Source organism: Parasteatoda tepidariorum, chromosome 6 (assembly GCF_982258835.1).
Source record: "Parasteatoda tepidariorum strain Cologne lab strain chromosome 6, Ptep-v5.0, whole genome shotgun sequence".
NCBI lineage: Eukaryota > Metazoa > Arthropoda > Arachnida > Araneae > Theridiidae > Parasteatoda > Parasteatoda tepidariorum.
In genome coordinates this window covers 61,188,787-61,206,510 of record NC_141760.1, presented here as the reverse complement: position 1 = coordinate 61,206,510, position 17,724 = coordinate 61,188,787, and the positions used below count along the sequence as shown (strand labels likewise).

At 27.6% G+C, this 17,724-nt stretch overlaps 1 protein-coding gene across 3 annotated transcripts in view; it reads left to right on the top strand.

Annotated features, from left to right (window-relative positions):
• The window catches only part of Nipped-A (Transcription-associated protein Nipped-A), a 103,141-nt gene that overhangs the window by 16,280 nt on the left and 69,137 nt on the right, over positions 1–17,724 (top strand). For 2 of the 3 annotated variants that reach the window (XM_043043107.3, XM_087165943.1), the window contains exons 10-22: positions 306–444; positions 2,341–2,419; positions 4,073–4,277; positions 5,464–5,555; positions 6,600–6,903; positions 9,734–9,863; positions 13,920–14,064; positions 14,837–14,894; positions 15,853–15,906; positions 15,996–16,034; positions 16,324–16,420; positions 16,973–17,067; positions 17,175–17,340. In XM_043043107.3, the coding sequence (XP_042899041.1) occupies positions 306–444; positions 2,341–2,419; positions 4,073–4,277; positions 5,464–5,555; positions 6,600–6,903; positions 9,734–9,863; positions 13,920–14,064; positions 14,837–14,894; positions 15,853–15,906; positions 15,996–16,034; positions 16,324–16,420; positions 16,973–17,067; positions 17,175–17,340 (1,603 nt within the window). The remainder of the gene's footprint in view (positions 1–305; positions 445–2,340; positions 2,420–4,072; positions 4,278–5,463; positions 5,556–6,599; positions 6,904–9,733; positions 9,864–13,919; positions 14,065–14,836; positions 14,895–15,852; positions 15,907–15,995; positions 16,035–16,323; positions 16,421–16,972; positions 17,068–17,174; positions 17,341–17,724) is intronic. The other variant, XM_043043108.3, reaches the window with a different exon arrangement.

Sequence of the window (17,724 nt, the reverse complement as noted above, 5' to 3'; positions counted from 1 at the left end):
TTATATTTCAAAACCTTTTGTAAGTTAAAAATGTAGCTCTTGTTAATGTCAAATGTAGATTTTGTAAATATAAAGCATAAGTGTAGCAATCAATTTAGATTTTAATCAATTTAATTTACTGCATTTTGGTTTTTAAAATCTGCTGCCTTTTAAAATCAAATGTTCTGAAAATGGATGTGATTTTAATAGGCAGCATGCACTATATTTATGTTTATCTGAGTAATATTAATTGCAAATATAATTATCATTCAAATTATGATAATAATTTAACCCAGCTGTGATTTTAATTGGATTTTTTTTTGTAGAATGTTGTGAATGAACATTCCTCACAGCTTGCTAAAGGAATGATAGGATTGTTGTGTCTATGTCCTCAAGAAGTGGCCCACTTGCGCAAAGAATTGCTTATAGCAGCTCGTCATATTTTAGCCACAGAGCTAAGAGATAGTAACTGCTTTTTTTATTACTTAAATATGTCTTGTTTTTTCCTTTATTTTGAAACATGTTTTTTTCCTTTATTTTTAAATAAATGACTCATTCTTTTAAAAAAATTTTACTTTAGATACCATTTGAAAAATATTTCTGTTTGAAATGTTCTCTGTATCTACTAGTTCTCCTCAGTTTTAAAGAAATTCTTTAATTTTTGCACCATTTTCGGAACTGAAAATTGTGCATATCTCACTAATTATATTTATATCTAAAAATTAATGACTACAAGTAAAGGAAATTTGTAGAAGTTTTTGAAAAAGGAATAGCAAAATTATATTTTAAAACAGTCTTTCTCAGTCTAAAATAATTTATAATTTAAATACTATTATTTTAAAAATAAACTGTTATTATATATTATTAAATGTTATATTATTCTATGTTACTAAATATTATTTGCTAACTACTAAAAAACAACTAAAAAAAGGTTTTACTCAATGGCATAATTGCTATTAATGTTTAAATTAAAAAATATAATATGAAAAATGTTTCATTTGAAAAAATGTCCTTGTATAGCTCTTACGATATTACATAAATTCAATAATGTAAAAGTCTTACAAATTTTTCAACATTAATAACTATTTCTTCACATATTTATTCAATGTGAATTTAATTCCCCCAAGAAAAATCTTGCATGTCTAATTACAACAGAAAATAAAAATTCATTTTCTTGCAGACTCCGGTTAATAAGCCTTAAATATCCTGTAAAGAATACTTGATTAAATATATATTGTAAAAAAAAGTGCCTCTAATAATTAATAAAAAATTTAAAACTTATTTGTTTTTTCTTTTTGCTTCTAGTTTATTTTGGTTTGTGGAAGTTGGAATTCAAACATTTAATTATTAGTAGCTATAGATCAACTATGTTTACCAAAAGAAGGGGGGGGCTGAACGCATTTTTAACATTGATTTATAATAGCTTTAATATTTAATTAGTTTTTAAACGTTTTTAGTTTCAAGAATGTTATTAGCCCTCCAAGGGTTGAGCATCTGGGCTAAATCTACTGAAATTTCTTTGCTACCCACTTTTCTAGTGAATAACATGGGGAAAACTGGTTTTATAATGATTTTATTATTTTTAGCTTACAATTCAAAAACAGATTAATGCTCAAAGGTGCTTTGAAAATCACTAGTGTTTAGAAACAAACCATTCCAGAAGAGCTATTCAAGATTTTTTTAAAATCTAAATACATGTATTTTACTTGAAAATTAGGTGTCTGCATGAACTGCTAGTTGCTATTTAGAGCATCTCATTTCCTTGGAGCTTAGCTTACCAAACTCACAGATTTCTCCAATTCTTAGGTTTCACTTTAAACATAATTTCAACCCAAATTAATATTGTTTTAAAGAAAATCATTCTCTAAAAGAGTTTGCGATGACAAATGATGTTTATCTTAGAATATTGAGTCTTGTTTATCATCCTGTTTTATTGTTGAAAATATACTGTTGTTACAGTTACTTCTTAGAGTTTTTGAGAAAGGTTGCTAACCTTAATTTAACAAATTCCCATATGTTATCTGAAAATTTTTTTTAAATATTTGGTTTATTGTTATAGAAATCTATATAAAACTTCTGCTTATTTTGATAAAAACTTGAATTCAAACTAAAATATTTTATAAGTTTTTTGAGAGGCAAATAAAAAGGGCTGTATGCTCTTTCCAAAAAAATCTAAACTCACTTCCTCTAATTATTTTATCAATCACTTTTTAAATCATATATCAATTAACAGGTTTGTTTCTGTCATGTCAAGTACAGTATCTATATTTTAAAAGGGGGGGGGGGGGAGAAATTACAAAAAAATATTTTTAATTTCTTTTAACCCTTCTTTCAAGTGTAGTTACAGTTTTCTACTTTCAGAATTTGTGTCATCCCTTGAAGAGCTTTTTGATGAAAATATTTTAATTGGAACTGGATGGACAGCTTATGAGTCATTAAGGTGATAGTTTTGATTCTTGTGCCATTAAATTGCATTCTTTACACCATTCCATTCTCTAACTATTCGGAAGAGTAAAATAAGAAAATTGTATTGAAATTGAAAAGTTCTCGAATCTTAAAACCAATTTTTATGATTTTAATTGCGAAACTAGTAACAAATATTATGTTAATGCAATATGTTCACTTTTTTTACCTTTATGTAAGCCTAAGAAATTTTTAGGATTACTTATCAACATTTCTGTTCCACAAAAATTGAATCTCTTAAAAAAATTATGCCTTATATTAAATTTATGTTTTTCATTAACGAATAAATATCTTCTTTTTTTGTTGTTGATATTTCTGAAAGCTGGGGGCTGTGTGTTTGATTCTTGTGTCCATCCAAAAATCTTGTAAGTGTAGATGGCAAGTTATATGTCATAACTGAAAGTCCTGATTTTGCAAAAATTTGGAAAAGGGGGCACCAGCTCAATCACTGATTATCCTTACAACTACAAAATTCTGTAAAACTTTTACCAAGGCTGTTACGAAGCATTAAAAAGGGCCAAGTTTTTTGGCTGTGATTAGGTTTGTGGTTAAAATGGTAATTATGATAATTTCAAATTTGGCCAGAAGGCCTTTTAAGCAAACGTGTCACATAAATAAATTCGAGAAATATATAAATCAATAAATTTAATTTTTCTTGGGACCAAACATCTATTAGATTATGTAATATAGTCAGAAATTCAACAGCAAGAGAGGGATAATTAATTTTAATATAGGTTCCTAACTTTCTAATTCTAACATATTGGTGTTTTGTTAAAAATTTAGATAAAATTAAGGTATAATCAGTTTATTTTATCTACTTGATTGTTGTTTGAAATGGATAAATCATAATATACAGAGATGCTAAACATATCTGCAATATCTAATATTTCCAATTTTTGTGTATTTTCTGATCATCCCATTTTCTACAAGCATGAACTGTAAAAGATTTGATTTGTAGAATAAAAAGATTTTGGTTTTCAAAATAGTTTTTAAAATTTTAATATAAATTGATAATGTTTGTAAAAATTTCAAAATTTAATAGTTCCAACTCAAAGACCGTCCATCAACTACTTATATTAAAGATCTTTTTTTGTGTAGTCTGTGGGCTAATAGTAGCACTTAGATTTCAGTTGCTCTTTGAATTATCTCATTTTGTTTAAAATAATAATAAACTGCTAGGAACGAGAAAAGGTTCATAGAATGACAATTTTTGTATTGTACTGAAAGTTTTTTTCTTTTCTTTTTGTAAAATAATGCATTTAGTATCTCGGCTCATAGTAACTTCGTGTATGCACAAATTGATTCTACTCTAACTTTACTTTTAACAACCAACATTTCATAATATTTAGTGAGCTTTGTTTTAGTAGAACAAAATATACCTTTTTACTTTGTCATTTGTCTTTTTTAAAATTAGTTTAACCATATATACTGTTCCAAAAAATATCAGGATTTTTTTTTTTTTTTTTTTTTGAAAATTGTTCTGATTTTTTCTTTGGTTCATTATGAGGCTTGGAAAATATATTCTAAATTAATTCTTTTTTGTTAATTGTATTATGTTTCACAGCTCTTTAATTGCTTTTACTGACTGTGGTATTACTTATTTTAATGTAAGAATCTTGTATATTTTTAGGCCTCTTGCTTATAGTACTTTAGCTGATCTTGTGCATCATGTGAGACAACATTTACAGTTGAAGGATCTGGCTAAGGCTGTAAATGTGTTCTCAAAAAATGTTCATGATGAATCTTTAGTAACTACAATTCAAACAATGTCTTGTAAGCTTATTCTGAATTTAGTTGAATGCATTAGAATAAGATCTGATCGAGAAAATGGCAATGTAAGTTCTTTTTTTTCTTATTAAAATAAAAAGTTTTGGCTACTAATTAAGTTTATTGTAATGCAAGGCAATAACGCGTTTAAATTGTGAAGATTTTTTATTCTATGAGTAATAGTTGCATTTTAATAAAATCATGAGAGTTGCTTGTGAAGTTAAATTTATTTTGTTACACTTCTTATGTCTGTAGCGTATCTACCACTACAAAATTACAACTACAATTCACTAGTATATAAGACATGTTAACTCGACTCTATGTCGGGGTACCTTTTCATAGATGAAGGTTGGCATGGTCGATTACTCCTTTCCCCACATTGGTGACCTTCGGACGTGATGTGAACACGCCTACCTAGGCAGTAACGCCCACTTCGATGGATGATCCACATTGAACAGTTGACTTGCTACTTGTGACTGCGACATTATCCACCTCCTCGCACTGTTGCTACTCAGTCTCGTCTCGATCACACACAACGTCGGCTTTCATACTTGTGATTACTCGACTGCTAACGGCAACAGAGGAGCGACTACGACCGTGAAGTTAATACACCTCTCACATTCAGCACTCAAAAAGTATGGTGATCTTAATACAGCTCTCTCGGCTCAACCACACAAAAACAGCAATGATTCAACTAGTGGTATTCATTCATCGAATTCTATCATAGCTATAATTCTGGTGGGGGAGTACTGTAGCGTATCTACCACTACAAAATTACAACTACAATTCACTAGTATATAAGACATGTTAACTCGACTCTATGTCGGGGTACCTTTTCATAGATGAAGGTTGGCATGGTCGATTACTCCTCTCCCCACATGTCTATAAAATATGATGTCCAATAACCATGAGCATCTGGCAGCATATCAAAGCCTTATACTTTCAGCCATTTATTTTTCACATTATATTCTTCTAGCTATGAGTTTCAACTATTTTTACACCTTAACTATTCTTAAAGTGTATTTCAGTTCAGATTATGTCATGGTATTATAACTAGTTAATAATTCATGGCATTATAACTATTAAGTCTATTGCAGAAATTTTCAAGAATTTTTATTTATTTTTGGCAAATTAGTAATTTCCATGAGAATAATATTTGTAGCAAAATTAGCTCTAGTATAATATGCATAAAGCAGTAAAAAGTCATCTATGATGTTTATTATATTTTGAAAAATTTTTTTATTCTTTATTTAGGGCCGTGAGCTGTTAATGAGGATGCTTGAAGTTTTGGTTCTAAAATTTAAAACTATTGCAAAGCTACAATTGCCTGTCCTACAGAAAAAAGCGTAAGCATACATTTACTTTCTGTTTAAATATATATGGTTGCTTATAGTGCTTGTATTCACAATAAAACTTGAAAATGTGGAATCGCCTTGAAAAAAGAAAAAAAAAATTATCCACTGTTTTTTACATCTATCGACTAGTATTAATCATTTAGAGTAGAAAAAAAAAGAATTTGAAAGATATTTTCAAAACTAAATATTGTCTTAAAAAATTTGTATCTGTTCAGTGCTGATAACTGCAAATGCATTTTAGAAATCATTCTTGTCACACATATTTATAATTAAAACATAAAGAATGAAACTTTTACTTTATTAAGAGGCATTCGTTTTATTTAATTTTTTTAATGTAAATAAATTTCTATCATATATTATTGCCAGCAAACAAAGTGCAAACATAACGAACAATTTCAATGTTAAACACCTATGCACCAAGCTTTTTTTTCGTTCTCGAAATGAATTTTATACGTATCAATCTTTAAATTCTAGACAAATTTTTAAATTTAATTAGTATTTATTTTGCAGGCATTTGTTTCTGGTTTTCTAGTGTCAAAGATTAAAAATAAAAAATAAATGGTGTACAAATATCTCATTTCATTTATTATTTTTCCCTGTAAAAAAGATTCCTACCTTACAACTTTTTTAGGTTAAATAAACTTTTTTTTATAGTCACTATTAGTTAGTTAAAACTGAAGATTCTCAAGAACTGTTCCTTTTATTCCTCTCTTATTATCTCATCAAGCTTTGTGGATGGGAAAACTATCCCTGTTAGTACATATCTATACTGTTCCTGGGGTATCTTCTATATTTTCAATGCACAAATATGCTGTGCTCTAATAAAATGGTCTTTTTCTAAATTTATAATTGAAAGTCTGAAGAAGTAAATACCTGTCGTAGGATTTTAAAATCATTTACAACATACTTAATGTTACATTTATTAAAATAAAAATATAATAAAATCATTGATTTTTAAAGTTAATGCATGAAAATATTTACATTTTTGAAAGCATTGAAATATTTAATTTTATTATATATTTTTCTGAATTTTAGTGCTCAACCTTTAAAACCTCAAACCTTGGCCATTTCTGCCTCACACTCTGCCCCTCCAAGTGCCATAGTTGCTTCTTCAAGTTCTTCCCTTTCAAATGTGACACCTTCCGTACCTGCAGCTCAGCATATCACCACACCACATGTTAATCCACTTAGTTTTGCTCCTGGAGTCCTCCCAGGTGGAGTTGAAGTAAAGACTGAAGTTAAAGAAGAGCCCAAGAGTGTTTTCCATTCAGGTGGTCTATTAGACGGACGAGATGAAAAAGTAAGATTCGAGGAAGCAGTTGCATTTAGGCATTTTAAGGTTTTTATCATTACTGTTATAGTTACTTTTTGAAAAATAAATCAGAACTGCATTTTCATATAATTAATGCAGTTGAACCCCGTTACAATGAATGCGGAATATAGAGAACACTCAGTTGTAGTTAACTCCCATTTAACATTATTTTGCATGTTTATTGTGGACAGCTGAAATATTTGTAGTTCGTTTATAGTGTGATCTCATTTCAGATTCTCATTTTTCCTTTTTATTTCTCTAACTTTAAATTTGCAGGAATTGCAATTGCAAGTGACTGCATTTTTTTACATTATGTCAAATCTTATTCTTGCATGCTTTTTGCTTTAAAACTAGGGTAAACAAGTTGTTAAGCAGCATGTCCCTCTTCTTACCTCCCCTATATGTTGTAGTAGGATAAGAAATTTTGGCATTTTTTATCTCAAAAGTAAAATTGTCATTAAATGTTTTGAATTTTTTTCCTGCAAAAAATGAGAATTAGAAAATACTAGGTTCTTTAATAATTGTTGTTAGGAAAAGTGGTAAATTCTATTTAATATTGAATTGTAGTCAATTGAGAAGTACTAATTTCTTCCATAGAATATAAAAAAAATTTTATATATATTTTTTTAATATTTAATTTATTAAATGTTTAAGGACTTAATTTATAAATAAATAATTTACTATCATAATCATGAACTCCAACCATACTATTGTCATATGCTAAAAAATAATTTTTCAAAGAATTTGGATATAGTGAACTTTTGTTTATAGTAGACTCTTTGCTAGGTTTTTAGACAGTTTGCTATTCAGAGGTTCAATTGTACTTCCATATGCTTTTATATTTTTATCCTTTAAAACAGGTATGGGCAAACTTTTTAGGTCGATGGCCAAAAATCGAAAAAGAAAAGTTTGGTGGGCAATGTAAAAATTTCTAAAATAAAGAAACAATATACAAGTTTTAAAGAAACAATATACAAGTTAAGATGTACTTATTTTCAGGAACAAGACTAAATGTTTGTCTGTTAGTCTACTTCTGAAATTATTTTTTCTAAGGTTCGCAGTTGAAAACACTTGTTCACATATAAAACATAACACTTATTTTCTGGGCTTGAGATATAAAATTTGGGAAACTAGCTTTTGGTAATGATTTGTAAAACTCAAACTTTGGCACATTTAGAAACAGCTGCTTGAGATGATTGTTAGATTTCAACTCAATGAATTCAAGCTGCAAATCCGACCTCGCTGTTTCACAATTTACATTAAAAGGCATGGTAAAAATATCTAATTCTGTTTGAATGCCACTGAAATATTGATAACTGAAACTAAAAATATAGTTTTTTCAAGTTATCTTCATAATTCTTAAGCTTTTCCTTATTTACTGTATTGAATTTAACCTCGAGAAATGAGACAAGCCGTTCTTTGCTAGCTGCCCGGCAAACAAATTAAGCTTCAGTTTAAAAGCTTTGAGATGGGCCCAGATATCATCAATGAATTGATTTTTCACTTGCATCTTAACATTCAAGTTGTTCATAAGATAAAGAAGATCTGTGAAAAATGCCATTCTGTATCTTCGAATATAAAATGGATGTATACTGTATATTATTTATATTCGTAACGCATCGGCAAGTTAAAATTCTATCCGTGGGCCGGATAAAACCTTCCGGCGGGCCACATTTGGCCCGCGGGCCGTAGTTTGCCCATCCCTGCTTTAAAATATCAAAATTCTTATAGGCTAAGAAAAACCTTTAATTGTCTGGGAATTTGATTTAGAGGGGAAAAAATAGATGGACAAATACAACAAACCTAGAAACCAAATAATTTCTATTGGGCTATCACTATTCAAATTGGGCTATTTCAAATTGGGCTATCACTAAATGGCCAATAAGGGCCAAAGTAAATAAATCCAATGTCTGTTTTTTTTTTTTTTTTTTGTTAAAATTCTGTAGTAACATTGTTGAATTTTTGAGAATTATCGAAATTAAGAGTACTGATTTGTGTTATGTTTTTATAAGTGTTTCTGTAACAAAAAAATAAATGAGGTAGAATCAGAACAGCATTTTCTAATAATTAAATAATTAGAAATGCTTGCATGTGCTTTTGTGTTTTTGTTCTTCAAAATATCAAGGTTTTTCACTGGATAAGGAAGACCTGGAAATGTGTGGGAATTTTATTTAGAGAGAAAAGAGTCAGGGAATGATGCAGTGTTTGCATCTTTCCCTGACTCTTCCTGAGATGCAGAATCATAAATTTTTCACTCTGCATTCAAACAAAAGTTTCTACCCTAGAATTTTGAAACAACAGTATTTCAAAAGCAGGCTCAAATATTTAAGGTATCTTTTTCTTCCTAATTTTTAGCATATAATATTTTATACATTGTGTGTAAAAGATTTTATACCATCAATAATAGTTTTACAATCAACTTTAAGAATATTTTAATAATTTTTGTTCCTAGACATTAATTGTACGTGTACCCATCCATATATGTCTTAACAGGGCTCCTAAGTTTTAGGTTCATAAGTATAAGTTTAAATAAAATGAAGCAAAGTATAGTTTCTATAAGAGTAATTTCTTAATAATTTGTTGGAAAATGTTGCAATAGATTTAAAGAATGCATCTAGAAACTTATATTTTTATTCATTCTTTGAAATAAGGAAACGGGTATGCAAAAAAAGTCTACCATTAAGGTGTTAAAAGCGCTGTAGTCACATAAACATGTGAAAGCTTCTGTACATTTTATTAAATTATTATTTATTAACTATTAAAAAATTGTTATCTTGTAAGTAATTTTTTTTAATATTATTGAAATGTTTTCTTGTTTTAAATGAATATATTTTCTAATAGTTTTCTTTAATTTCAGACAAAATTTGGTTTTCCTGCTTCTCAGGCAGCTAATTATAACATAGCAGAATGTAGAAGCTTAGTCAAAACTTTAGTATGTGCAGCGAAAACTGTTACTTGGGGAATTACGGCTTGCAAGTTTTCTGGCGGTAAGCTTTATTTACACCTTCCTAGAAAATTTTGTTTTAATATGACTATAGGCATATCCATAACTTAAAATTAAGTGTTTAAAAATGCGATTTTTTTTTTCACTTGCAAAGTATCTATATTATTTGATTTTTCTGTTATAATGACATACCCTCTAACATTTAAATATTGTACAAAATATATTTATCAATTTTAGTGAACTAAATAAAAAAATTTAAAGCAAATAAAATTTTTATAAAACTTTTACCATAACTTTAGAGCACAACCATTTTTTTATATGAGCTTTAATATATCCATTTAAATTATTTATATGAAATGGGGATAAATTCTTGGAATTTTAATTTATTAAACTTGTAACTCATTACCATTGACACCACTAGGAAAAATGTATTCTAAAACTATGGAGATTCTGTAGTAGTTGAAAGGTATGTATTGAGGTTTAAAAACATTAACCATAGTTATGAAAAAATATTTATTCAAAGTACCTAGATTTTTTTCATCTATATTTTAATTATTTCTTTTCTTACAAGCTTTATTATCTGGTGTAGCATAGCTACCACTACAATTATTCAATTCCAATTCACTTGTATATAAGACTTGTTAACTCGATTCTATCTGGAGGTATCTTTGGATAGATAACGGTTAACATTGTCAGTAGCCTAGCTCTACATTGGTGACTTTTGGACTTGATCTGAACACACCTACCTTAACAGAAATGCCCGATTTGATATGAACACGCCTTCTTTGATGGATGGAACACTGTGAACAGTTGACTTGCTATTTGCGACTGGGACATTGTTTTCCTCACTCTGTTGCTACACTGCCTTGATCACTCACAAACAGCAGCCCATACACACTCGACTGCTAATTGCAAGACAAGAGTGACTGCTCTAACAACTGTGATTTTAATACAACTCTCCTGGTCTGTGGCAAAACAGCAATGAATCAACTAGCTTTGTCCATTCATTGAATTCTATATCAGATAAAATTCTGGTGAGGGAGTATTATAGCGTAGCTACCACTACAATCATTCAATTTCAATTCACTAGTATATAAGACATGTTAACTCAATTCTATCTAGGGTTACCTTACAGTTGACATTGTCATTAGCTTATCCCCACACTGAATTGAATTTTAAATGAATTTATAATGCAAAAATTATAACAGCAATCAGTGAACTTCAGGTCAGTCGTCTAGCGCTAAAGGTCTTTGTAGGACAAAAAAAGGGTTTCATGTTAACCATCAGAGAATTATGTAAATTTAATTTTCGAATTTATATTAAATATCGAATTAGTATTTTGGAATATCTTTTTTTTTTCATTCATTGAAAAAATAATTATGGTCAAATGAGTTAAGGTGAAGGTAATTAAGGTTCCGTTGAATATAATTACTTTCAGTAGCAAGTCAGTTTTTGCTACATTTATTTAAATAAAGTTAAACAAAAATTATTCTAAAATATTTTTTAGTTATTTAATAAATAAGGAAGTTGTGTTCAAAATAATTATCCCTTATTTAACAATAAAGGAAGTATTCTTTTCCTATGTGAAAATGACCCTAGTAAGGTACTGCTTGGAATGATATTTTTTCCTACTTGCGTTATCTTTTTGATAGTAAAAATAAACAGAATTTAAAATGTGGTGATACTAAAAACTATAAATTTTTAAGAACTTAGTCCATTTGTTTCCCTATCTATTTTTTGGCACAGTTCTTAAAGTGTATCAGAAACTCAGAGATATTTTTTGAATTAAATAGATATAAATTATTTTTAAGTATCACATTTAAAGGTACAGTGGAGCATCGTTTATATGACGCCGAAGGGACCAATGAAAAACGTCGTATAAACGATTAGGTCGTATAATAGATTTTTACTTCTAAAACTGAAACTAACTCTGTTTTCAGTTAATTTTAATGTTTAACGTGCTGATTTACATAAATTTCTAAATTAGACAAAGCAAAACAAACAAGTAACCAAAGAAAAAAAAATTTCAGTGAGCAATTTGAATGTATGTTACCTTTAATTATATTTTCTTGCTATTAGTCTCTACAATGCTTTGAATAGCGAGTTGAACTTACTGCTTTCTATGATGCAATTTTAGATTTCTAATCACGGCCAAATCTAATGGCTGAAGCGCACTTGTGCAATTTGCAGGAAAAAAGAGAGCTTTTGCATTTTCCAAAATAATTAGTATCGATGGGTGTACTGGGCATTGGTGATGAATAGCAAAATTTTTCGTTTTTGCCTCTTCATAACATTGTCTAGTTTTTTCAGTCATCTAGTAAAAATTACGATCGTCATCCAAGCATTCTTGTTGGCACCCTTTTCTGTATCTTTCATGTTGGCAAATTACGCCCTTTTTTAAAATACACAAGAAAAAATTAAATAAACGTGAACAAAATCTAAAAACCGACGTATAACCGATTCCGTGCGTCCTATAAATGATATATTTTTACATTAAAATGAATAGGAATGATTTGGGACCACACTAAAACGTCGTATAAATGTAAACGTTGTATAAATGATCGTCGTATAAACGATGCCCCACTGTATATAGGCATGTATATCTTTAAAGGTATGAGGTATAAGGCATATAGCCTTTTTATGTTTTTTAGTTTGAGTTAAATTTTTTTTTCTTGTGTCCAGAAGTTATTAAGCTTTTAAATTTATTTATTTATTGATGTTCAGAGAATATTTTAATAAAGTAAATACAATTATAACTTTTCTTGGCTACCTTTTCAAAGTAAAGCATAATTTTAGATTTAGGTATTTAACATTTTGTATTACATCACAAATTTTTATGAATTATTTGACTTTTTGAAACAGCAAATGAGTGTTTATGAATTTTTTTCTTAATTTTCCTATTAATTTTATTATCAATATTAAACTTTCAAATTGCATGACAGTTTCAAAAGCAGTAATTTATTTATATCTTAATTTATTGGTATATTTAAACTTTCTATTATATGATTATTTTCGAAAAAATATTTTTTTGGTGAAATTTTAAGCTAGCTTATATTCTGTGTGATGTGAATTTAATATTAAAAATAGTACTTAAAATTGAATTTTTTTTTTTAAAGTTAAATATTTTTTTCAAGTGATTTTTATGTCTTTTTTTTAATTGTATTGTTCTGTTTATCATGAAATGCATGTCATGTTTAACAGAATTGTTTCTTAATTTATTATAATCTTTTTAAAAATTTAAAATTTATCTCATTAATTTATTAATTCTCAAAATTATTCTCATTAATGGATATAAACCTTTATATGTAATTTTCTTTACATTTTTAATATATATTTGGCTTATTTTAATGCTTTAGAAGATTTATATTAATTTTAATACTAAAGCGATATTTCAAACTGTTTTACATATTCCTCAATGTACATGCTTAATTGGAATTGCATTAAAGCATATTTTATCGAAACTATTTATACAAATTACTTTGGAAAATTAGTTTTTTTAATTTTTGTTATTAACCCTGAAAAAATATGGCCAGAATCGTCCCTTTTTCTATATTAATACCATTAAAATTGCATGTCTCTATGATTTTATCAAAATCTCGTCTAGACTATAGTTTTTTTTCCTTTATTTTTGCTGGTTGCTGTTGTAACCCATAAAAAACATAGCAAATAACTAGTGGCATACTTTTTTACTCTTTTTACAATTTTTTTTGTACTATGTTGCAATGCCTGTTGTAGCTTCTGCTGTCACCATAGGGTGTAAGTATAAAATTTGATAGTAATATATTCCTCTGGTAAAAATTATATAGTTTTCGAAATTATAAGAAAAATTTCTGAGATTACATTCTTCTTCAAGAAAAAGTGAATGTTGTTCGTGTTTCTTCTATCGTGCTATCCTCATAAAATTTGAGTTATTTCTCCTTTATTATTATAAAAATTTTAAAAAAAAACACACTACATTATTTTTTGTGTTTCATGCTATTTCTTTACAATTTAAATGCTATTTTTGTCTAAATATTTAACTTGCCATTACTATTTTTTTAATAGGTGTTTCCTATCAAATTATACATTTAATTTTGTTCTTTTATTTAAATTGTTTCAGATTCAAACACTAATCCAAGTAAGCAGTACCAACCTAAAGAAACTCTAGTTTTTATTAGATTGATCAAGTATGCTCTACAAACTTTGGATATTTATACGTTAACAGTCCCTACTCCTGGACAAGCTGTTCAACAGCGACCAATGACGTAAGTATTGTGTCAATCTGAATACTGCTCTTATTTTAAATTAATTTTTCTGCCATATAATTTAGACCATCAATACGTTTGCTCATAGAATAACCTCATTTTTACTTATGTCCTTTTCTTCAGAGCATCCCACTTTTGCTCATTGTAATGCCCTGTATTTCACTTTAGAATTCAATGCACTTTTTTTTTATAACTGTCATTGAACAGCCCACCCAATTTTGAGTTTGCGACTATTAATGTTCGGCTATGTAACCTTGTTATTTTGAACCCAATCCAGAAGACAAGTATTATAATCAGTATCAAGTAGTTTATGCCTTCTAGGAGAACTTTTTGAAGGAACTAACCAGCATTTGCATTACATGGAAAGGAAAACCACATAAATCCCACTGTTAGTCTGACAGCAAGGGAACTCTTACCCATGATCTGTGTGATTTTAATATATATGTGGTATATTGCTAATGAAAATTTATTGTGGGAATGAAGTCAGTTTTAATTAATTTTTTTTAAACGGAAAATTTTCATATAGTTACATTTGCCTACATATTTAATTTTTTTTATTTTGCTAATTTCCATTCTATTATCTCCTATGGTTAATCTGCCTTTTAATCAACAAAAAAAGTCTTGTTTAGTATTGTAATTATTTTATTAGTACATAATTATTGTGTTACATATGTTGTTTTTAAATATTGCTAGTCTGTTTCTCCACTTTAATTGTAATACTGTGAATTACTACTATTATTTTATTCATCAGTGTTTGAATAATTTTTTTCAGCATACAAACTGTTCGCTCCAAGGAAGAAAAGGAAGTTTTAGAACATCTTGCTGGAGTGGTATGACAGCTTTATATCTTTCCTTAGTACTATCTCACCTTCAGTTAAGATAGGGTGGGGGAGAGTTATAAAGATAACTGATATAGAAAGCGATCTTTTATTTTGTGTTTGTGTCAATATTTGGTGTCGAGCTGAAGAAGACTCATGTGTTTTTAATTCAACTTTGACAGAGTTTTTTGTGCTGCCTTGATTGGTGTAGGGGAATTAAAAAAAATTTTCTTAAGCTCAACCATAGTGTATGTAATTTTTGTTAATTTTTCCCAATTTCTGAATCAGTTTCTTTTCAAATTATATTTAATCTTGCAAAATTGAATATTAAATCTTAAACATTTTCGATTAAAAGAAATATTCAAGCAAATTTTTGTGAGATTTTTAGATATATTTGCTTACTAAAATTATTTACAAACTAAAATATAGGTCTAGTGTCAAAATAGGTCAGTGATAAAATTTTCTGCTTCATATCCAACAACAGGATTAAAGTCATTTCTAAATAATTTTGTAAATTTTTTTTTAAATATAAGTAATTATAAGTGAAAAAAATATTTTTAGAATCTAGATGTACAATAAAAGATCTTTATAATGTAAGCACTGAATGCTGAGACTTTCGGTTATATAGAATTTTGTGTTATATAGATTTATTCACACATCATTAAATTTAAATTATTAACGTATTAATATTAAAGGATAAATTAATATTAATGTCTTACAATAGTTTTTAAATAAAAATACTTAAAAACACAAAAATTTGCTTTTGCAAAAATATGTAAGGTTATCAAGAGAATTAGAAATAATATCCTACAAATTTACCTATCTGTTTTGATTTACTTTAAAGATTGTAAAGATAATGTAGTCGATGGTGATTTGTGGTTTTTAGAATTGAATTATATTGATCTTCTACTATATATCACTCATTTAAAAAAAATTATTTTAGATTGTCTATAATAATATTTCATTTCAGTATACCATGATGCATCCATTAACATTTCGAGAAGTATTTTCAACATCTATACATGTAAGCTTTAAATGACTTATAATATTTCAATGCTATTTATTACAATTTAAATACTATTCGTAATAATTTTAAACTTTATATTGTTTCAGTACATGGTTGAACGAATTTTCAAGAATCCTGCATTGCAAGTATGTTTATTGCATTCATAATAATTATTATTTTATAAGTATAGATTATTAATCTACATGGAAAAAAAGTAACAGTAAATGTTTCAAATGACTAAAAACATTCTTTAAGCTGTTTTATTTTCTAATTAAATGAGAAAATGTATCTTGACAAGATATTTCTATGTAGACTTGTTCAAATGTAAAACAGTCAATCAGTTAAAAGTGTTTAACTCTAGTCATAATATTTTTGTAAATATTAAAACTCTTTTGGTTTGATAATTTGATAAGATAGATTATGTCTTTATTTCAGATTCTAGCAAACTCTTTTCTTGCTAATACTGCCACCTCACCCATATTTGCTACAATACTAGTAGAATATCTTCTAAAAAGAATGGAGGAAATGGGATGTAAGTGATATTTATTGTGATAACTTTTGCTAATAATTTTATTTATTCTTTTTCTTCTTATTTTTTTTCCCTTTTATTATTGCAATAAATTATTTTAACATGTGTGTCTCACAAAATTAAATGAGTTTACTTATTTTTTTTAAAGTGTACTGGTGAATTTTCAATGTACAAAATAATAATTACATTAAAAGTGATAAATGCTTGTATATTTACTTATTATGATGCATAACGTTTAACACTTATCAATCTAGCATTAACTGCATTGTCATTGAACAAGTGCTACAATTTTTAGATGTACTCAATTCTTTTATAACTAGTTATTTTCTGTAATGTTCAAACAGAAAATTGTCATTTTGGTACTGATAGACAACAAAAAGATAAATTTTCATCATGTTCAATGTTTATTTGTTAAGTAAAAATTTTTTTGTAAAATGCATTTTCTATGGTTTTGTGATTAACAAATATATTTTTTACATGTTTAAAGAAACTTATTCTGCCAATTTTATTTTTAAACAATAAAACTTATTTCTTAACATTTTATATTCTTTGCAGCGAATATGGACAGATCTAACTTGTACTTGAAGCTTTTTAAACTGGTTTTTGGATCAGTGTCTTTGTTTCCTGCTGAAAATGAGGAAATGCTAAAAGTAATTTTGATATTCTTTAATATTTACTTACATTTAAAAAATATTTTAAGTATACTTTTTGTTGTTGTTTTTAATTGTGAAAGTAACCCTTTTTCCACTGTTTCTAGCCCTATTTACATCAAATAGTAAATAGATCCATGGAGCTAGCTTTAAGTGCTAAAGAACCATATAATTATTTCCTTCTTTTGAGAGCTTTGTTTCGATCTATAGGAGGTGGCAGTCATGATTTGTTGTATCAAGAATTCTTACCTTTATTACCAAATTTATTGCAAGGTAAGCAAAAGAAGTTTTTATTTATTAATTCATAAAAAAAATTTTCTCACTTTTATTTAGAAAATTTGTTTTTATTCTATCAGTTCACTTTTAGGGCACTAGGGCAAAACATTAATGGTGCTGAGGTAGAAATTAAGTAAAAATATAAATGACTCCAAGAAAATAGTTGGTGGTGTAACTAGCATTTGGTATAAAAATTTTCATAGAAATTGCAAAATTATAAGGCAACCATACAAAGTTTTTTATTTATTTATTTATTTATTTTGCTGTAAAAAATAAATTAATAAATTTATGGAAAATAAATGTTTTTTTAAGAGAAAAATAATCAAAGTCATTGATATAATAGAGCCATTCTCATGGAAAGTGAACTATAAATTTCTGAAA